The sequence below is a fragment of the Megascapheus bottae genome, chromosome 16, assembly GCF_031878675.1.
Source record: "Megascapheus bottae isolate mThoBot1 chromosome 16, mThoBot2.hap1, whole genome shotgun sequence".
Taxonomy (NCBI): domain Eukaryota; kingdom Metazoa; phylum Chordata; class Mammalia; order Rodentia; family Geomyidae; genus Megascapheus; species Megascapheus bottae.
The window spans coordinates 47787716-47809759 of NC_143524.1; the positions used below are offsets into that span (position 1 = coordinate 47787716).

At 45.2% G+C, this 22044-nt stretch overlaps 1 protein-coding gene and 1 pseudogene across 1 annotated transcript in view; one reads left to right on the plus strand and one right to left on the minus strand.

The window, feature by feature from the left end:
- Positions 1 to 35: 35 nt before the first annotated feature.
- Positions 36 to 22044, minus strand: part of Tenm4 (teneurin transmembrane protein 4) — a 716831-nt gene continuing 694822 nt past the window's right edge. Inside the window, exons 31-35 of the mRNA XM_090348503.1 lie at positions 18412 to 18647; positions 13586 to 13882; positions 10424 to 12038; positions 5309 to 5451; positions 36 to 1881 (exon numbers count right to left, since the gene is read on the minus strand). Of these exons, the coding sequence (XP_090204629.1) occupies positions 1123 to 1881; positions 5309 to 5451; positions 10424 to 12038; positions 13586 to 13882; positions 18412 to 18647 (3050 nt within the window). The 3' untranslated portion in view covers positions 36 to 1122. The remainder of the gene's footprint in view (positions 1882 to 5308; positions 5452 to 10423; positions 12039 to 13585; positions 13883 to 18411; positions 18648 to 22044) is intronic.
- LOC150053553 (large ribosomal subunit protein eL33 pseudogene) lies at positions 7891 to 8230 on the plus strand (annotated as a pseudogene).

Sequence of the window (22044 nt, forward strand, 5' to 3'; positions counted from 1 at the left end):
GAAGGATGCTTGGCTCATCCCTTTCTGACTCATCTCTTTGGCTAACATTCCCCCCCTACCTTATGCATTTTTCCTGGATCAAAGGCCACCAAGCACCTCTCGCTACACATCAGTTTCTTAGTGTTGGCAGCTGAGCAGTAGAGGAAGACATCCAGAGTCATGGGGATGGGGATAGGACTTCCATTCAGCCCTTCCCTGGACATGGCGCCCCACAGGGGGCTTGCTATGCAGTGCTGGTTCTCACATCTGGCTTTGGGAGAGAGGAGGTAAGGGAAGATCAACCAATCACAGATATCCTGGATGCTTTCACCTCTTGGCTCAGAGGATGGGGCTCGTTGCTCCAGGATGTTATGTCACCAGACTGGGGAAGAGGACCTGGGAGATACTTCTCTATCCCAGTAGGGGGATGGCACCGACGACTACATGAGATTTGCAAAAGGGGAAGGGACTTCATTTAACATCAAAATATAAAGCTTGGACAGGAGTGTAGGGCAGCATGAAAAGGTGATGAATGACATCCTGAAAATTTTCAGAGCGAGATGATGCCATCTGTGGTCCTTTAGAGGCACAAAAACACAGTAAGTAAAAACCCACCATTTACCTGTGGGAGCCTAGCCAAAGCTCTTTAGGCCTTTCAGGCCGGTTAACTCTCTGTACCCTCCCTCCTGCCCGACCCAGTCTAAGAAGAAAGGGTTACACATGAGACAAATCATCACAGACACGCGTGTCTCACATCACACTGGGTAGCTAGGGATGGATGAGGACACACTCCAGAACATGTGTACCCCAAAGAAGAGAAACATAGCCCAAACAACAGGGAAAATTCCTCAGGGAAAGGGGAAACAAGACAATAAAGTTTCCATTGTAATCACAGTACAGAAAAAAAATACCTTCTGTGTTCTTTGCAAAAACAAACAAAAAAAAATTGTGTGAAGGCCAAATTTGTATTTTTCTTTTCTTAAAAAAAAGATGTTGCATGAGTTATCAATGCAACCAGTATCTTTTTTTTTGTTTTCTGCATTTGTTTATAAAAATGATTTTCTTTAAAGTACAACACAGTCAGGTATGCGGCCACAAAAGTGTAGCTGTCTTTGGCAAGAAGTCCAGGCCTCGGCCTCTCTGTCACCTTCGGCCCATCTCGCTCTGTCTCATGAAGTGGATGTTGTTGACACTGTCTGACAGTTCTGGATACTGCTCCACAGAGATCACGAAGAAGCCATCGTAGCCTTGTACCCTCCCTGTGTTCAGAACCTGCTGCTTCTCCCCCTCTGTCCAGGCCCTCAGGCCTTCTTCCCCTTCCAGAAGTCTCTGCTGTTCTCGGGCCCAAGCCTGGCTTACGGCTCTCTGCCGGGCCAGCTCCAGTACCCGTGCCTTCTCCTCATCCAGCGTGGTTCCATAGCGAGTATTCAAACACAACGCCCTATACTGCAGCTGGATGTCTGTATAGCGTCTAGTCCTGCCATTGAGCATGGTGTTGATCTGGGATACGGTGACGTTGACCCCATTCTCCAGAGTTCGCTGCCCCCCACTAAGGCCCAGGATGGCCAAATCACTTTCTGAAGACCCTGGTTTCACAAAGTAGTGGGTGTCCATCCCGTCAATGGTAAAGTGCAAGTTCTCTAAGTAGTGGGCATTGTTCAAGATGGCAGCAATCCTCCGGCCATCCTCATTGGCCACACTGATGATGTCTGTGGTCACTCGACCGTCCTTCAAGGCAAACTTGACTCCCTTGCCGAAGATGGAGCCTCGAAATGCAAACTTCTTTGTTTCTGGGGCCTGCTGGCAGCTGGTGATTGTGGAGCCATAAAGCTGGTCAAAGCGTTCTAAAGTGACGAAGGCTTTGAGCTGTTTCTGCACCTCACACTGGACCCCGAGGATAGACTGATGGGAAAAGACAGTTGGGGAGGGGGAGAGAATATAAAATCAAAGCATCAGCTTAAATACCCAAGTCAGATCTACCTGTATTTATTAGACAGTAGCATCTATTTCTGCAACCATTAGAAACCTGTCCATTTTTCATCTACTCATCTACTGCTCTCTCCCTACCTTCTCTTATTCAGAAACAATTTAAGTTGTTTCTGTTCTGGGCCAGGACCTTTCGAGAGCAGTGGAGAAAGTAAAGTTATCATGTTTATTCTTTTTTTGCCAGTCCTAGGCTTGAGTTCAGGGCCTGAGCACTGTCTTTGGACTTTTCTCGAGGTTAGTGCTCTACCACTAGAGCCTCAGCACCACTTCCAGCTTTTTTCTATGTATGTGGGGTACCAAGGGATCAAACCCAGGTCTTTGTGCATGCTAGGCAAGCACTCTACCACTAGGCTGAACTCCAGGCCCTCATGTTTGTTCTTAAAGAACTCATCATGGTTTGTTTGTTTTTTTTGTGTATGGGGGAGAGACAGATATGACAACAATAATTGTGATCAGAAGTGATGTCTAGTGTGGTCCAAGAGGTATACAGTAGTAATTGTAGCTAACATGTTTTGACCTTCCCGCAAAATATTTAACCATTCATCTGGTCTGATCTCCAAAGTAACTTTATGTAGAAAGTACTCTTCCATTTTGCTTCTAAGGAAACTAAGTTCAAAGAGGTTATCACTGGCTCATAGTCATACGACTAATACTAAGTGGACATTCAAGGCCATGTTTGTCTGATTCTAACTCTGCTCCTAGGACTGCTATAGTAGAGAGGCAAACAAAGCACAGAAAAGATCCTAGTCAGAAGGTGGAGAAGAAAAGGAGAAGGTCAGGGTCAAGGGTAGGTTCATAGTTGAGCTGGGACTTGAAGGGTGAGGGGGTGATATTAGAGTAAGGATTGGGAAGAAATGCAAAGTCAGAGGTAAGTAGTGATTTCTATCAACTCTCCTTTGGCGTTGTGGCTTTGCAGCGGGATTACACATGACTTTCAGGGAAGGCCACAGTGCCACAACTGCTTCCTTGGGTGTCCCTGAACTTGGCTGCTGGTGGGCCCTGCTAACTTGGCATACCATCCAAGGCTTAGTAAGGGAGCTCAGGGAAGCCATGTTCAAAAGGGCTCCAGGGTGATATCAGAACTGAGGGAAATGGCCTGAGACACAGGCCCATCAGCCTCCCACTGAAATTAAGTCCTCTGTATAATTAATAGAACCCTGTCTGTGAACAATTATTTCCTAGAGTTTCACAGACACTGGAGTGCTCAACAACAAAGATCTCCGATGCTTGCCAAGGGCAGAAATCAATAATTCATTGACAAGGGGAGATTGGCAAACAGGCAGGCAGAGACAGGGACTAAGGAGTGCCTGGTGGTAGAGGAAGAGTCGTGCTGCTGAGGACAGCAGATGTTAGGACATATGGGGCAGGGCCTGAGGTGGTGGGCACTAGAGACGTTTGCAGAAAGCAGACAGGCATTGGGGCCCTAGCTGAAGTGGCAGGAGGCTTGCCTAGCAAGTGTGAGGCTCTGAGTTCAAATTCTAGTGATGGTGGGGAAAAAGCTAGCTCAAGCACATAGCTACTTAGGGAAGCTGAAACCTAGAGGACCATGGTTTGAAGCCAATTCTGGCAGAGAAGCACATTTTCAAAATAACTACACAAAACTAACTGGAGGCATGGCTCAAGTGAGAGAGTACCACTTGAGTGAGCAAGCAAGATAATCAAGCACGAGGTCTTGAGTTCAAATTCTGATACCGGGGTGAAAAAATGAAAAAGAAGAAAAGAAGAGGAAGAAAGAGGGGGAGAACGGGAGAAGGATGAGTTCTGTGGCCAGGTAGACAAGTTTACCATCTTTTTTTTGTCACTTCCTCAGCTAAGTTTCTCTCTGAACCCTGGCTTCCTCATCTGTGCAATGGATGTTTATATCTTTCAGCCATTTAGCCATCCAACAAGTTTCCTGTGTACCTGTAATTTGCTGGCCTATATACTGAGCACCAAATGAATTGCCAAACTTTAACCCTGTTGGGCTCAGAGTTTAGTGAAGAGATAAGAAAGAAAGCAGGGATTACAATACAATGTAGGGGAATGCCTTGCAAGAGTACGGCTCAGAGTGACCAATGAGCACCAAAGGTGCTCACTTGAGTCTCAGGAGAGAAGACAGATAAGCTGAGGCCTAAAGGAATGAGTGTGGAGTAAGAACTATGTGAGTTTTCAGTTACCAGCAGGATGACACCTGGTATCCTCTACAGTCTACCTCCCCTAGGATAGGATCCCCTGGAAGGCCAAGTTTGCCCTTGATCCACTCTACATTCACCAGGATGATTGTCGCATCAAGTATAGAGTCCTCTTCTGGGCCCCAACTGATGAGTGAGGGTGGGGTCAGGAGAAGAGAATTTTTTTTTTTAAAGGGATCTTTCTGGCTATATAATTCTGGTTTTGAAATTATTCATAAAAGCAAGATGAGAGAAAGTGACTTAAAGGGGCCCCAAAAGCATCAATAACTGACCCTTAACTCAGCAAGAGTATTCAGAGAAAGGAAACATGGTTGAATCCCAGCTCTGAGCCTTCCTTGTTGCATGTCATGGTAAACTGTCATGTACCAATGTACCAAACCAAAGGAGGCAGGAACACCATAGGTTTTGCTGAGTTAACTTGTATGGAATTCCTCACCTAAGTCCATGTTCATTAAGTGCTCAAAATTTATATTTTTAAGACATCTTCTTTCTTTGCCCGTGTGTGTGTGTGTGTGTGTGTGTGTGTGTGTGTGTGTGTGTGTGTGTGTGTCCATGCATGCATGTGGGTGTGTGTGCACATGCACATTAGTATTGGGGATTGAACTCAGGTCCAGGGCCACTCTGCTTTTACTTTTTCACTCTAGGCTGGTAGTCTACTACTTGAGCCCATCTTCACTTCTAGCTCTTTTTTTTTTAATATATTTTTTATTGTGAGTAATAGAAGGGTTACATTATATTCGCCAGATAGAAGATGCATTACTTCACAAACATTGATACCCTTTCTCATGTTTCAGTCTCCATTTCTGGAGATGAGTCTCACAGTCTCATCTGCCTGGACTGGCTTCAAACTGCAATCCTCAGATCTCAGCCTCCTGAAATTATGGGCATGAGCCACTGGCACTTGGCTTCTCCTTGTCCTTTTGCTCCTCTAGTGGCAAAGGCTTCTTCTTTCCACGGGGCTCTGAACACAGAATAATTTCTGCAGCTCCTGAGCATCTGAGTATTGCTCTCCTGCAGTCTCCAGGGCCTACTTGCAGTAGGGTTGCTAAATGTGCTACTAAATATTCCCAGGCAGTCTCTGTGGAGAGGCCATCTCAGTTTCCATCACTGGCCCAAGTTTTCTGGCCCCACTCGCAATGTGGGATAGCCCATACTGGGCCTAGGGGAGTTACCTTGCTGTTATCCCACTCCTGTGTTTTCATCTGGGTGTGTACCAGCTCATAGGATGGCTCCATGGCATCTGTGTCTGGTTTGGGATAGCCAGGGATCACATTGTGCAGCTGGAATCCAAAGGTGAGCAGCCAGCTGTTGACATCTGCAGGAAGAGAAGCAGAAACATTGACTTGCAAAGGGAAAATTCACCAAGGAAACCAACTTTCCTTTGCTTCTTCATCCTCTCTTCACACATTAAAGCCGTGGGGACAGAGTGTTACCAGGAGCATTTTGTTCTCGGAAGAATTAAAACAGGAAGAAAAGGAAGAGGGGTGAGGGATGTGGCCAGTCACAGAGGACTTTTTATGTGCTGAGTAGATTTTGTGTCATACATTCTCCCATTCAGGATCCTGGAAGGGGAATGAGATCTGGACACGAATAACTTTTCCAAGAAGATAGAAGATCAGAGGAGGGTGGAAATTGTCCCTTTGCCAAGATGACAAGCCCACACAGAGATGATATGGGAGCTAGACACTGAACACTGAGTACCTTTTGTCAGGCACACATAGAGATGGAGGTGGCATTTTCATGCAACCACGGCCGCATAAGGCCAGGCCCCAGAGGAAGGATACTGCATAAAGGAGTCTGTTAAGCACTTAGCAGCTCAGAAATGCAGAGAAAGAACCAGAAGTGGAGTAGTGGTTCCCCACTTCACTGGCTGCTAATGAGGATTCAGTGCAATGATGTGCTGACATGCATCTGTGTGGGGCATGTTTTTGGTTGCCTTCGGGTAAGTGGACTCAGCAGTAGATCATGTGACTAGACATTCATAGCCCTCACCCTAATGATTATGTTATCCTTTGTCACATGCCCCAAGCCTGACCAACTGGAGACTCTTTCAAGTCCCTTGAAGTCAATTTGGGGAAAGATTGCTCTTTTCTTCTTGAATCACTGGATGTACCCTTGTAACTTTGAGTGAGGGTGAATATAACCCATGTGGAGGCCAAAGATAAGGTTAAATGAGAGTCAATACTATCACAATTACCAATCTGTTAAAAAAAATCTTGACTGGGTATAAGACATTTCGTTTTCCTGTTATATTTGGTGCCAGTCTTGGAATTTGAACTCAGGGACTGGATCTGAGCTGTTTCGCTCGAGGATAGGTAGCACTCTCCCACTTGAGCCACACTTCTAGCTTTTCTGTAGTAAACTGGAGATTTGAGTCTCAAGGACTTTTCTACCTGGGTTGTCTTGGAATGTTGATCTTCAGATCTCAGCCTCCTGAGTAGCTAAGATTACAGGTGTGAACCACTAGTTCCTGGGGACAGTCTTTTTTGTACATGACAGGATAGGATTCACTATGCAATAACATAAATTTCGTTTTCATTTGGTTGTTATTGATTAGACTAGAAAATAGGAGCACGTCACACTTAAGGATGGCTTTGTCAAGTTTTCGTTCTAGTATTAAAAGTTTTAACATCACTTTCTGCAGGTGGGGTTCCCAAAGACATTTGTGAAAAATGGCTTTGCCATGTGCTTCATGAAGGAAGGTGAGAACCCCGACTCCCATCTAGATCTTTAACAGTTGTCTGGCCTAGAGTATATCTAACTAACCCAATACTTGGTGATTTAGCAGACTGGGAAATGCAATATAAGCTGAAAATGTTGGGTGGTGAGTTGCTTTGTTACAAATGGATTTCAGAGACCAATCTAATTGTCATGGGAAGCACTGTGGAGTCAAGGAGCCCTGATGTGTGAGACTCTGCGCAGACTCTTCCACCATTGGGAGTGCCAAAGGTGTCTCATCTCTGGAATGTAGGTAATAATGGCAATCTCACAGAGCTGTCACCAAGCTTATAAAGCAGACCATCTCTGCAAGTGCTTGGCACAGAACAGTTAGTCATTCCAGGGTTATTCTGGAAGGAGACCATATGCAAAGAAGGAAGGTACAGGGAGTAATAATATTCTGGCAAGCTGCAACCATTTTTTTTAATGAAGAAGTATACTTCCTCTTGCACATTCTTTTCCAGCTATAGTAACCTTCCAATATGTCTCACAGGAGGCTCACTGGAGGGTGAAGCAAGGGGCATGCTTAATGCAGACAGATGCAATGGCGATGTCAGCTGAATCTGTCAGGTTCTCTACACCTAGCACCCAACTTGAGCTGATGATAGGAAACACCATCAGGGTATCTATGTTTATCCCCAGGCCCTAAGTAGTATGTTTCCATCACACCTGTATACCACCTTGTTCTCCTGTCTTGCTCATGCTGAGGACTCTTGCTTTCGACCCAGTGCTTGGAATTCTTCCCTGAAAAAGGAATGTGCCTACTGCCCTGGAAGAAACAGGGTGTAGATGTTGAGCTTGGGGAACAGGAAGTTATTTTCACTAAGAGTACTTAGATGAGTTATACATAATATTCTTTCTCTGCTCTTATAATGGGTGAATCTCACTTTTTTGAAAGCTTTCTCTCCATTTCTGGAGACAACCACTCAGCTGTTCCATAAAACCTCCCCAGAATTCTCTGGGGACAGAATTCATTCTTTCTGGTCATGCTGGAGCCTGTGGAGGCCTGCTGGGAACAGGACTTCCAAAAGGTAACATGTCTGGAAGGCTGTGGTGCAAGGCCATTTTTTTTTTCTAGCTATAAGTATGGTCTTTGGAACCAAAGGGAGTACACTGCTCTTCTTAAAATTGTAGGTGTTTATGCTCGAGGTGGTACCAATTTCTACTAGGGCAAGAGATGTGCTTACATATACAAAGGAAAAAACAACACAGTGACTTCTGTGGCTAACCTAACAAAACCAGAGTCATGTGAGGAAAGCTATCTCGTGCCCATTGGAAACAGTGGCATGGTTTGGGCCAAATTCCAAAGCAACCTTCCTTCTAAGGCCATTGGACACAGAATCTGTGTGATGCTGAATTTAATGAAAATTATTTGAAGTAAATCTGTGCTCTTGCATTAAAAAAAAGAAATCACTCTTCTCTACTATTCATTCATCCATGTCATCCATGCATGGCCCCTCATGTTTACCTCATGTTGACCAGCGTGTGTCTGACCTCTTAAAGTAGGAATTCCTGGAGTCTGGGGATTATTTTTCTATCACCAGTACCTAAAATAAAACTATGGCTATACAAAGGAGGCATTTGTGGAATGAAGGAAACTGCCAAGAGGATCATACTACAAAGGGGGAAAAAGAAAAGATCTGGAAATGACCAAGTTTGCATAGTAGACTCACACTGGAATGCATATGGTTCTCCTCCTCCAACCCCTTACCACACACTACCAGCTCTCATGAAATATGCTGGATTTCTGTAATTCTCACTCTGGGGGGCGGGGTGGGTCCTCTGTGACTAACCTGAACTGTTCTTTGCAGGTAGAACTGTGGCTGCCAAGGGTCTCCCTGCCTTTGAGACTCATGGGATGCTTTCTACTCAAGATGGGTTCACAGCAGTGAAAAATAAAGCTCCCTTTTTGAAGCAGAGGGTGAATAAAAGTAACCCACATGAATTGAGTCCTGGGCTAGCTGTGAAATAGCTCATATCATCCTTGCACCCAGGATAGGAGAGAGTGGGCATTTGTTTCCTATTTTGTTCCAAGTGTTCTTTCTTCCTTTTCTACTCTTTCTGAGCCAGCTCTTCTTGCTCTGGTTACTTTTGAGATAGGGTTTTGTTTTTTATTTGGGCCAGCATGGACTGCAAGCCCCCATTTATGCTTCCTAGGTAGCTAGGATGACAGGTGCATGCCAACAGTTGAGAAGAGATCTCAAGAATAAATCCTCTAAATCTTCACCTCCTGAGAAGCTAGGATTATAGGTGTATACCATTAGTGGCCATATTGATGTTATCTTAATCTCCCATTTTCTCCATTACTTGACTATATCTGTTTTAGTTTAAAAGAAAAAATACTTTTTGTGTGTTCATATTGGGACTGAAACTCAAGGCCTAGGGCTGTTCCTGAGCTTTTTTACTCAAGGCTAGTGCTCTGCTACCTTTGAACCACAGCTCCACTTCTGGCTTTTTGGTAGTTAAGTGGAGATAAGAGTCTCTTAGATTTGTATGCCTTGGTAGCTTCAAACCTTGATCCTCAGATCTCAGCCTCCTGAATAGCTAAGATTACAGGTATGAGCCACTAACACTCAGCAACAATTGTGTGTGTGTGTGTGTGTGTGTGTGTGTGCGCGCGCGCGCGCGCGCGCGCGCGCGCGTGCGCCATGTGTGCTGGCACTAAGATTTGAACTCAGGGTTTTGCACTCTCACTCAAGGCTGGCACTCTGCCACTTAAGGCCTATTTCTACTTCTGGATTTCTGTTGGTGAACTGGATATAACAGTCTCTCAGATTTGCCTGCCCAGGTTGTCTTTGAACTACAATCCTCAAATCTCAGTCTCTTGAATAGTTAGGAGTACAGGTGTGAGCCACCGGCCCCTGGCCTTTTAAAAATTTTTAAATATTTTTGTGGTTGCTCTAGGGGGTATGATATGCATATTCATCTAATCAGAGACAGAGTAGGTATTCCAACTTTAGTTTACAGACCAAGAAACTGAAATTTAGAACACAGATGTATTTTTTCAACCTGTCATAGTTTAGGAATGGTGTGTTTCCCCTCCCATTTCTGTCTCTGAAGTCTCTATTTTCCATTCCATCATCACAAATTGAAAAGGGAACATTTTTTTCAGTTCTACTTTAACCCAAATTATTGGGAGTTCATAACCAACTTAATTTCTATGTCAAAAACTTTTAAAGTTCTTTCTAAGGAATTTATCCAGTGAGATATTAGGATTTCATGGTGGAAAAAAAGGCTTTCAGGATCAAATAAGTCTGAGAATTAATGGGTAAGTATATTAAACAGATCTTTCTGCCATGGGACTTCTCAGAGCCTTTTACAAGCTGAAATGTACTATAAAAATCTGAGAATGATAGAGGCTTCATCGAATTTATTTGATGTCAGATCCATTATTTTCAAAATGTTCTCTGAAGTAGTGTCACTTCAGGTGCACTTTGGAAAATCATGCTGTCGAGCCTAGTCTACATTCTCTGCTATCCCATAGTAGTTTCCTCAAGGAAGTGTGAGCCACGTGAGGTAACCAGACCAACAATGTGCTTCCCACCCCCAGGGAGAGGCCAGATCCTCACCTGTCATGAAGCACTTGATGTCCTGAGAGTTGCTGATGGGGTTATTGTTTTTAAACATGTAGAGATTAAAAGGCATGAGGTTGCTGCTGCTCAGCTGCTTCCACAGCTCGTGGTTTGGGCTAGTCCAGCGTCCAGCCAGCACATCATAATCCCGTCGGCCCATGTGGACAAGCTTGGTAAATGGATCATAGAGGCCACCGTGGTAGCCAATGATGATCTGGAAGTTGGGGTTGGTATCCATGTAGATCTCCCCAAAAGCCGTATACAGGATCTGCTTGATCATCAAGCCTGTCCCACTGAAGACAGCAAGGGGGGTCCCGACATTGTCACACGCTATGTAAAATTCATCCCCACTGCTCAGCTCCATGGCAAAGAGGTGTCCCTGCAGGTCATAGTAGAGGGACGTGATCTCAGAGCTGGAGTGGTTGTACAGGTGGGTGACCTTGGTGGGGTTGGTCAAATCTGCATAGAAGAACTGAAGGTGATGGCTGTGGCTGCTCTTGCTGGACACTCGCCGACCCAGGCCGTCATAGCGGTACCTGACGCTCCATCCGCTGGCCCTGTTGTAGGCCTTAACGAGCAGGCCAGCTGAGTTGTATTCAAAGACATCCCCTCCCCGCTGCCGTAGGAAGCCATCCTCGTCCATCTTGTATTGCACGTCACCCAGCCTAGTGATCCGATCACGGAGATCATACCTTATTGGGGTGAGCCGGGCGCTGTTTCCGGGGCTCAGCAAGTGGAGGTTCCCATTGAGGTCATAGCTGTAGCGCCACAGTGGCCTGTCATTTATGGATACCGCCTGCAGCTGGCCATCGACATCGTACTCATAGGAGTAGCGGGTGGTGTTGGCGTAGGGTCCCACCTTCAGTTCCTTCTTCACGACGCGCCCCATGTTGTCATACTGGACAGTCATCCAGTACATGAGCGAGCGGAAGATCTCGTACTGCACTTCCTTCATCCTGCCATACGCGTCGAAGTGCTTGGTGTGCGTCATGACTGCTGTGGTAATGATCTGGTTGATATCATAGTAGATGACCCCAAATTTCCCAAACTGCTCCGTCTTGCCTGACACATCATCATAGCGATAGAGATCAATGGGCAGTGGCGTCTCGTTGATCACAGCCTGCATGCTGGTCACTCGGAAACTGTTGTCATAATTATAATCAAAACGGGCGTTGACCATGCCTTCCTCGGTGAAGCGGAAGATCTGCCGGTCAATCAGGGGCCCGATCTGACGGTAGCGGATGGTGCAGGTGAAACCCTCATTTTGCAGGTTGATGGTCTTCAGCATGCCCGCTGTCTCGTCATAGGTGAAGCTGACTTTGGTGGTGTCGTACAGCGTCTCAGCCAGCTTGGACAACTTGCCATACTTGTAGATGATCCTGCGGCCGGTGCCCAAGTAGAAGGTGTGCAGAAGGTGTCCATCCTCGGTAAAGTCCTGGATAACTGAGGCGTTGCCCTCTGGGGGCTGGTAGATGTTCCTGTAGTAGCCCACGGAGCGAATGGTCTCCAGGGTTTGCCGAGCCACATTGGGCATTGTCACAGATGCCAGGCGACCATTCTCATCAAACTCGAACATGTACTGCTTCTGACTGTGGAGGAGCAGCATCATGGACTGGAGGGAGAGGAAAACCAAGAGATGAGGCAAGTGTGAAGGAGGAAGGCAGGACCAAGGACCCCGAACTCAAAGACATCAGAACAGAAGGCCAAGGAAAATGGTGGCTCTTCTAAATCATGCCCAAGGCGAGTTTTCCAACCCAGGATGCTGTAAACCGATTACAGATATGCTGACTGGGCTTTCTCTCAGCCTTTAGCTCTGCAAGGCTGTCTTAGAATACTCTATGGTTTTCCCCTTTGTGTGGTATAGGTCTGGTCAATTCTGCATGTGATGGGGTTTGAGAAAGGGTGCACTAGTCTCAAGTATTCACACCTGCTTCTCTACTGGTTTCCTTGCTCCAAATTTCTCAGTCCACCATCGATTTACTTCAGCAAGGAATTCCCTATAACACAGTCTGACGTTACTTTTTGCATGCTGAGTATCTTCAATGGCCTCCCTGTGCCTACACTATGTCGGAGAAGGGCATTTATGGCTTTGCACGACTCTGTGGGATAATAGGTTGCGTGCTCTCCCTGAAGTGGTGTGGCCTGTGGTGAGATGGGAGAAGCTAGTTTTGAACAAGGGATCAGGGAGCTCTTTCCTTCCTAAGCTGGGTTTTTCAATAGGCGAGAAGAGGTCCAACACATTGAACACTGCTCTCATGAAGCCTTCTAGCACAGCATGCAACACTTACAGAAAAAAATCCAGGCCCTGGACACATGGCTGGGAGCAGGAAACAGAGTGGGGACCCGAGTACTAGAACTGGTATAAAGTGCAGACTTGGGACACTCAGCAGATACAGGCTTAGACATATTCATACATGAAAGCTACTTTTTCTTTTTCTTATTCAGGTCTGAGGTTATCACTCTAGTACCAGGGGTGAAATGAACTCTGACCTAGAGCTGAAAGGATTTGTTTAAGCTGTGCTCAGCACTAAAAGCTCAGGTTCACCTCCTACTTCAGATCCAATCCACTGGCTTCCATCTGGTCTCCATGATGGGGTCGTCTCAGGGAGCAGACACGTGCCCTGGACCAGAACCGTTAGTTCTGCTTTGCAAGTCCCAAGTGTTTGCTCTCAACTCCACTCTGCTAGGAAGGCTTTGTATTTTCCCATTCTATCACCTCTATTTGCTATACCATCACTGTGACTCACATAGATGTCTCTTGGGACTGCTTGCTCCTTGGTAGCACATTTTCCTGAGTGTTTTTTCCTTCCCTTCCCTTCCCCTTCCCCTTCCCCTTCCCCTTCCCTTTCTCTTCCCTTCCCTTCCCTTCCCTTCTTCCTTCCTTCCTTCCTTCCTTCCTTCCTTCCTTCCTTCCTTCCTTCCTTCCTTCTGTTCTTTCTTTTTAAGACAAGATGTAGCTATATAGTCTAGACTGGCCTCAAACTCACATTCATCCTGCCCTGTTCCCCCCAAGAGCTAGGATTACATTTCCTTTTGGAAAGTGAATGTCTCATGGGTCACAGAAGTCAGCAGGCAAGGCTTGACCATGGGTTGGGCCACAGTAACGGACCTTCCTTATGGCAAGGACAGGACAGTGGTGGAGGAGGAAGAGACACCTGCCTTCTCTAAGTACGTGTAGGTCCATGTCTTCCCATCAGCGAAGATCCTGGATGAGATGCGACCCTCCTGGTCATATTCCATTCTCTCAGACATGATGCCCCTCTGGATGCCAGCAATTCGGCCCTTACGGGAGTAGGTTACATTGACACCATTCAGTCTGCTGCTAGGTGACCAGAGGCTGGGTCTCCCTGCCTGGTCATACAGGATCCGAAGAGTAAACTTCCGATGATCGTCATAAATCTTCTCTGTCCGTGTTACACGGTCAAAATCCAGAGATAACAGGTTTCGGTTGTGAACCTGGGGAAGAGGTAGGAAGAGAGTTAATTTGGACATTGGGAGATGGGCTCTGGTGTCCCACATAGTTCTCAACTGAGCTGAGGAACTTTTGAGTAAAAGAGGAAGCTCAGGTCATGGGCATTGATGTATTTGGTGTTGATTCCAGATTATATTACTTGTTGTTCTGTGAGCGGTTTGTGTGTTTGTGTGTGCATGCCAGTTCTGGGGCTTGAACATGGGACCTGGGCACTGTTTCTACGTTTGTTTTTTGTTTGTTTGTTTAAGGCCAGTACTCTACCACTTGAGCCATCACTCCACTTCTGGGTTTTTTTTTTTAGTAATTTATTGGAGTTAAGAGTCTCACCGACATCCTTGCCCAGGCTAGTTTCGAACCATAATCCTCAAACCTCAGCCTCCTGACTAGCTAGGATTATAGGTATGAGCCACCACCCCCTGGCTCTGTGAAGTTTTATATCCATAAAATGAGGATAATGATGCCAATTTCATGGGACAATGGTAAGAACATAGGCAATCTGGATGTTAAGTAAATAGTAGCTGTGATTAAAGAGGTCACAGATTTTCTAATGTCATTTTTTCTTATTTGTAGTACTGGGAATTGAACTCAAGGCCTTGGACCATCTAGGCAAGCACTAGAGTCACATCCCCATTCCCTTTGTACACTTTTTTGAAGATAAGGGTCTCACTATTTTTGTTCAGGCTGGCCTCAAACTTGTTATTGCTCTTACACCTAGGTAGCTGTTATTATAGACTTGTTCGATATTATTTTTTTTCATAAAAAGCCAGATCCCTCTTGGCTCCATTCTTCAAACACAGGTGCCAAGAGGCCCAGCAAATAAATACCTGTGCCAGCTACTCTGTAGCAGACACCATACCTGACAAGAAACCAAAACCAGAATGTACCCAAAGTTTGGGGAAGTGAGGGTAATAGTTGTAGAACCCAGTGATGGATTGAGCATGGATTCAACTCTCATTACTTCAAGAAACCTAGAGATATTCAGTGGTTCTCTGAGCAAGTTCTCTTTCCTTGGGGTTCTAGACTTTCACCCAACCCAGAAATACAGGCTATACAGAGGCAGCAGCAAGTCACATGTTAATAATTTATCACTATGAGGGCCATTTCTGGATCTGACCTGAAGCACTGGCTACTGTGAAAGCCAGCCAGGCACTCTGATGCTTAAAATGCTACTTCCCTCTAGTAGCTGCCTGGTTTTATGTGGTCTGGGTATTTTCTGTCTCTTTCACAAACTCACTGGTTAAGTTTGACAAAATGGAAGATTGAAAAGGAACGTAGATAATTAGGTCACATAAAAAATAATTCAAAAAATGGGGGCTGGGAGGTTAGCCTCATGGTAGAATGCTTGCCTAGCATGGAAGAAGACCCAGGTTCAATTCTTCAGTACCACATACATAGAAAAAGCTGGAAATGGTACTGTGGCTCGAGTGGTAGAGCTCTAGCCTTGAGAAAGCCCAAGGACAGTGGTCAGGCCCTAAGTTCAAGCCCCAGGACTGGCAAAAAATATTAAAAAAAATTAAAAAATGGCATATGTGGTCTGAAGAAAGGGAAGGTAGAACTCACAGGTTTTTTTTTTTTAAAGTACAGTCAGGCGCAGTGGCTCATGCCTGTAATCCTAGCTACTCAGGAGGCTGAGATCTGAGAATCACGGTTCAAAGCCAACCCAAGCACTAAAGACCATGAGACTCTTATCTCCAATTAACCACCAGAAAACTAGAAGTGGCCCTGTGGTTCAAGGGGTAGAGTGGTAGCCTTGAGCTGAAGAGCTCAAGGACGACACCCCGGCCCAGAGGTCAAGCCCCATGACCGACAAAAAAAAAGTGTGTAGGTGAGTTGGAGTTGGGTGGGGGGAGTAGAAGAGGTGAGAAAAGCTTAGAAATTAAAGTAGAGCTTCCAGCCTCAACTGTGTCTTTCTGTGTGACTTTGGCAAATGCTTCCCTGTCTCTAAGCCTTAATGTCTTCCTCTGTGTAGAACCATGGGCTTGTGGGAATGGAGCATTATAAGTCAATTGCCTAGTGGTGTTAGGCACATGGAAAGCACTGGATAAATGGCTGCAATGACTTTCATTAAATGACAGCAAATGATCGTGGTCAGTCTTGGAGGAAGGAGACCTTTTTGGGTCTCCCCCTCTGCCCATACAAAAGCCAAGGCTTTGAAAATAGAGATCTATAATGATGCTGTGGAGACGACTTTAGCTGTGAATGGCCTGGTTATAATAAGGTTGCTTTCCCTGGGGTAATCAAACACAATTGCAGAAGCAAAAACAGTGTGGCAGACAATTGCTGTGAAAAATCCAAGGAGTTGGAGGCTGAAGCTGTGTTCTTTGCAGAGCGGGCAAATGATGACACAGGGCTGCCTTACCAACAGTGACAGGATCCTTTTAAAGCAGCTTTTTGGAAGCTCCTCCCACGGCTCTTCCAGGACTGTGTAACCCAGATAGTTGTCCCCTTATCTGCTGGAGGACCCTAGAGGAAGGGAGCTGTACCCTTGTGGCAAAATTAATCAAATTGAATTAAGCCAATCACTGGGGAACTACCCAATGCTTCCTGGGCCTGGCGGTGGCAGCAATGAGATTATTTTACATCTTTCTTTATTAAAAAACGTTCCCAGCTGTATAAAAAATGAGCTCCATTATGGGGATGCACACCCGGCTAACATTCTAATTCCACATGCTGCCGCTGTGGGTGGCCATTTATTTTGGGAGGAAGCAGAGATGTGGCCACCCGACTAGAGCATCATCAATCTCTGGCTGGGAGAGAGACCAATTAAAGCCTGGGAAACTTTTGGTCCAGTTCACACGGCAGAGAGAAAAATCCTAATAGTACTAATCGCTGCCCTTTATTAAAGCACCTGGGATCCACGGCACCGAGCTAGATGCTTTGAATTTATCATCTTGTGTCTGTGGGGGATTCTGGGGTTCAGAGGAATTGCTTGAGGCTACATGTGCAGTCCCAGGGGGATTCCAACTGAGGTCAAACCTCCCAGTTAGCACACTGCCTCAGACGTATGCACAGGGCTCTTTGAGAATTCAGATGGGGTTAGGGAGGCCTCGGAGGCCATGTAGAACAAAGATGCCTAGGCCGTACTCAGGGAACTACCTGAAAGGTTTTTCACTTTAGATATGGAGGTAATTTTTTTTTTCTATTTAGGGAACAAGGAAACCTATTTTTCTGGGTTCTAGTATTTGCTCTAGGAACAGTCATTTAACATTTTTGGGTCTGTTGTAGACCTAGTTATATGACTCTGGAAAAACTGCCTACCCTCTCTGAACTTAGATTGCCCCACAGGTGAAAAGGAGGCCTAATGGATTTTTTTCTTGGCAGAAGGGCAGGGAATGGAGCAAATCTGAGCTGCTGCTGAGGATGGGCCTGTGATTTCTAGGATGTTGGGAACATCTGGCTCAATTCTATGGGAATGAGAAACTGAGGTCTGCAAGGTGCTGGGCAGAAAACCAGGTCTAGCTCCTTAACTTGCCCTCTGTCTGTCTGCTCGCTTTGTGTTCTTGGAGAAAAGGCTAATTGGCAGTGAGACCTGGGGATAAGGCTACATTCCACAAAAACATGGGAGGGGCCAGAGAAGGCCTGACGCGGGACACATACATGGAAAGGGCTCTAAAATGCCAGACCACAGGGCCAATGACCCTATATGACAACTGTAGCAAGGTCCCTCCCTCCCTCCCATCATCCTTCCCTCCCACTTTCCCTTTTTCTCTCCTTCCCTCCCTCCCTATTCTCTTTCTTATTTATATAAGATTTCATATATGTTCCCCGAGGTGGGTTCAAACACAAGACTCCTCTTATCTCCACATTTTGAGTGCTAGGATTATAGGCATGTGCTTCCATACCTGGCTATTTTTTATCATTTAGAAAGGATTACTCTATCTGGAAAGAGTAGAAAATGTGGCTTAGGTCCCAAACAGCAAATGAAACTTAGTGCGTACTAGCCATAGTAATAACAGTCACCATCACCAAGGTAAGAGTAATAACAAGTACAGCTATTACTGATGACATTTTTTTCCCTTTTTCAGTGCTGGGATCAAACCTAGGCTTTTGGTATGCTAGGAATATACTTAGCTTTATCTTCAGTCCTGATCACCAACTTATTTCATGTCAGACTGTATGAGATGCCTTATATATTACTTCTGAACATTGAGCAACCTATAAAATTGGTTTTATCTTTTTCATTTTATGGAGAATGCAATCGAAGCTCTATGGTAAAGACTCAATGAAGTTTACTCATGGAATAATACAAACTGAAAATTCAACTCAGACCTAATCCCAGGCCAGTCATCTTACAAGGCCAACTGGAAGGATATATAACAAATTTTCACTATAAAGAATTCTCCTGTTTAGTCCTTACCTTTTACGGACAAGAACACTGAAGCTCCCCAGGAGAATTTCCAGAGAGCCCAACTCTCCAGATTCCCTTCCCAATCCCCACCCCCCCTGCAAATCTTCCTCCCTCCAACCTTCTCCCTGGACTTCTGGATGCCACTGTCGCCAAGGCCCTGCTCACCCGCAGACGTCGCCCGAAGACGGTGACCTGGCCTCGAGCCTGCTCCTTGCGCTGCCTCCACTCCACCAGGTTGAGGCCATTGTCAATGGGCAGTGTGACATTCCTCTTGCCCACAGTGGGATTGACGGTGCCAGCCAGCAGATGTGGCTCAGTCTGCAGGGCCACCTCCATGCCATTGGCCAGCAGCAGCCTCAAGGAGCCATCAGCACCAATGTAGTAGCTGTTCCGGACTTGGTCTGAGAGACAGAACACAGGTTCCCAGAATGAGGCTGGAGGATAGGGTGGAGATTTAAAAAACAGGCTTCCTCTATCTATGGAAGTAATACGTTATTCACAGGGAAAATCTAACAGAATACATAGAGGAGATTATCTATAATCCCAGCATTCAAAGTAAAGCCATTGGAAGTATTTTATAGATTTGTAGATTTTAGAAAGTTTCCTGATCACTGATTAGGTAACTGTCATGGGCATGTAACTTTGCAGAGTTGTACATTTTAAAAGAATACAATTGGGCTGGGAGTATAGCCTAGTGGTAGAGTGCCTGCCTAACATGCATGAAGCCCTGGGTTTAATACCTTGATACTACATACACAGAAAAAGCTGGAAGTGGTGCTGTGGCTCAAGTAGTAGAGTGTGAGCCTTGAGGAAGTTCAAGGACAGTGCTCAGGCCCTGAGTAAGCCCTAGGACTGGCAAAAAAAAAAAATAAATAAAGACCACATTTTGCTGGGTGCTAAGAGGTTCTTTATAACAAGGTGAAAAATGCCTGTAATCTTAGCTGCTCAGGAGGCTAAGATCTAAGGATCATGGTTTGAAGCCAGCCTTGCAGGAATGGGTAAGGTACTATCCCTGAGCTCTGTAGCTCAAGGTTAGCTCTCTACCACTTTGAGTCACAGAGCCACTTTTGTATTTTGAATGGTTAATTGGAGATAAATAGTCTCATAGGGACTTTCCTGCCTAGGCTGGCTTTGAACTGTCATACATAGTCAGCCTCCTGAGTAGCTAGGATTACAGGCATATACCACTGGTGCCTAGCCTTTTAAAAAGAATTTTAAGGGCTGGGAGTTTAGCCTAGTGGCAGAGTGCTTGCTTAGCATGCATAAAGACCCAGGTTCTATTCCTCGGTACCACATACATAGATAAAAGCTGGAAATGGTGCTGAGGCTCAAGTGGTAGAGCTCTAGCCTTGAGAAAGCCCAAGGACAGTGCTCAGGCCCTGAGCTCAAGCCCAGACTGGCAAAAAAAAAGTTTTTTAAAAAACATTTTTATTACCTTTAAGTAGCTGTGCACAGGACTTGCCATTCAACAAAGCAGTTTATGAGTATGATGCATTTTATTGATGTCACCCCTTTTAACATTCTCACCTATCCCCCCCAACATAACCTTTCCATCACCTTTCTTAATTTTGTAGGATATATATTGAACTTTAACCACATTTCCCCCTTTCTTCTCTTCATTTATTTATTCCCCTCCCCTGATTCCATCCCTCCCCTTTTGAGTATCCGCTTCCCAGTGCTTATTTTGTTGATTTTTTTCCTTTCCAAGGAATTAAATACTGTTTGAGAGCCTCTGTCTCTCTTGCTGGGCTTTGTGTGTGTGTGTGTGTATGGCTAGCACTCTGCCATTTGAGCCATACCTTTACTTCCTAACTAAACATTTACTGTGGGCGTCAAGCTAAAAGAAACTTCTGAAGAAGCAAGTACATTTCAGCTGTAAATGCACATGGAACTCGCTTCTGAAAATGCAAACAGCGTCTCTGGGCTTGTGTTGGACTCTCCTTCCTTTGCCCTTCATCATGTCATGTTTCTAGATTTCGTCTGTTTATCATAGATGCTTATCCAAGTCTTCCCTTCAGGTCTCTGCTCGAATATCATCTCTTCCCAGAAGCCCTGTTTCTGTCAGAATGAATGCGTCCCCTCAGCTGTCCATGGATCTCATCAGTGGCAGGCAGCTGGGAGCTGTGGGGGTTCTCATTTTGTCAATGAACGTATCTTCTTACTGGAGTGCTTACTGGGAGAGGTACCGCTGCTTGGGGTTCACTTCATCCCTGTTTTACTGTGAGATGTTGGCCACGCTCACAGCCTGGATTGCCCCTGTTGCTTCAATGTACATTGAGATAATAACTGTGTCTTTGCCTCACAGGGATTCTCTGAGGAGAAAGTGAGGTGATGAATAGGAAGAATTCTGAGCAAGTGCCTGGCAGACAGTTTTAGGTAATGCTGGCTAGATTTGTGTGCCTGGTGCAGGGCTAGCCTCCATCACCTGTATTTCTCGTTATTTCTTCTCTGTCTCTAACAATGAGCTGTTCTATTTTTGTTCGTGGTCTTTATTGCCTTCAGATTAATGATCAAGAGACTGAGTTCTGGAGCCTGCTTGTCTGGATTCATATATCCTTTTAGGTATATGACTTGGGGCAAGCTGCTAAGCTTTCAATGTTCCCCAGTTGGGAAATGGAGACATTAAGAATAAGTATCTCATAGGTTTGTTGTGAGGACTAAATAGGACTGTGAATAGCAAATGCTAAAAATATGCTTTGTAGCTAGGGCTGGGTACAGTGGTCTGTCATTCTCAACAACAGGAGAAAGCCCAAGTAGGAGGATTATAGTCTAGGCTGTACAGGCATCCAGCAAGACCCTGCCTTGAAAATAACCATTGCCAAAAGGGACTGAGGACTGAGTTCAGTCCCCAATATGCATTCTTAAATAATAAATATATACTTTGTAGCTAGTAAGTGTTCAAAACATGTTAACTATCAGTGTTGCTATAACTGTAGGTGCTCACTAAATAGTCACGGATTAAACCAGATATCTTCCAGCCTCCGTCTAAGGATATAGTTTTCATGCAAGTCTTCACCGAGACTTGCTTGCTTGGCTGCCCTCTCTCCCCTTCATCTTCCCACACTTTCTCCCTCACACACACACACACGGATTCTAGAATCTGCCTCAATGCTACGATGTATTATTTGCTGACAATCTGTATTTTACTTCCTTTGAAGAGTGAAAAAGGCTGCATCAATTTGTCTTTTTAAAGATGCTCCTTGCTGAATCCAACTCTGTCCATTACTGCTGACTTTCGATGGACCCACACCTGCAAAAGGCCTGCCTCACCTGCTTCCATTTCACTTGCGTTGTGACTTCCCAAGACTGCTGCTCATTAGTAGCTACTTCTTATTACGTCCCATCTCTCAGACTTCAGAGAAAACCTAAAGAGCTTTTCACAGACTCCACTGAGTGGCCTATGAGGTGGAACATCTAAGCTTGATAGACAGAAAGGCAAGTAGCCTGGCCCAGACAAGGAATGGGAAAAACAGCTATCAGGTTTCCTAAATTGCAGGATGTGCCTTTCCCTTTTTTTTATCTACAATGCTTCTAGAATTAGAATGTGTCTTACAATCTGCATATATATATATATATATATATATATATATATATATATATATTGAGCAATGTGCTCTTTCCCCCTTCTGCCTGAAAAATCTATGATTATATTGGTGGTACATTTTCAAATGGAGTATGACACTTTTGAATTGAAAAAGCTATCCAAACATAAAAAAGCAGTCTTGACCTTTGAGAAGAATACTCAAAGTAGATGGATAAAGGGATTCTGGTTTTGTTGTTATTGTTTCTCCCCCCACC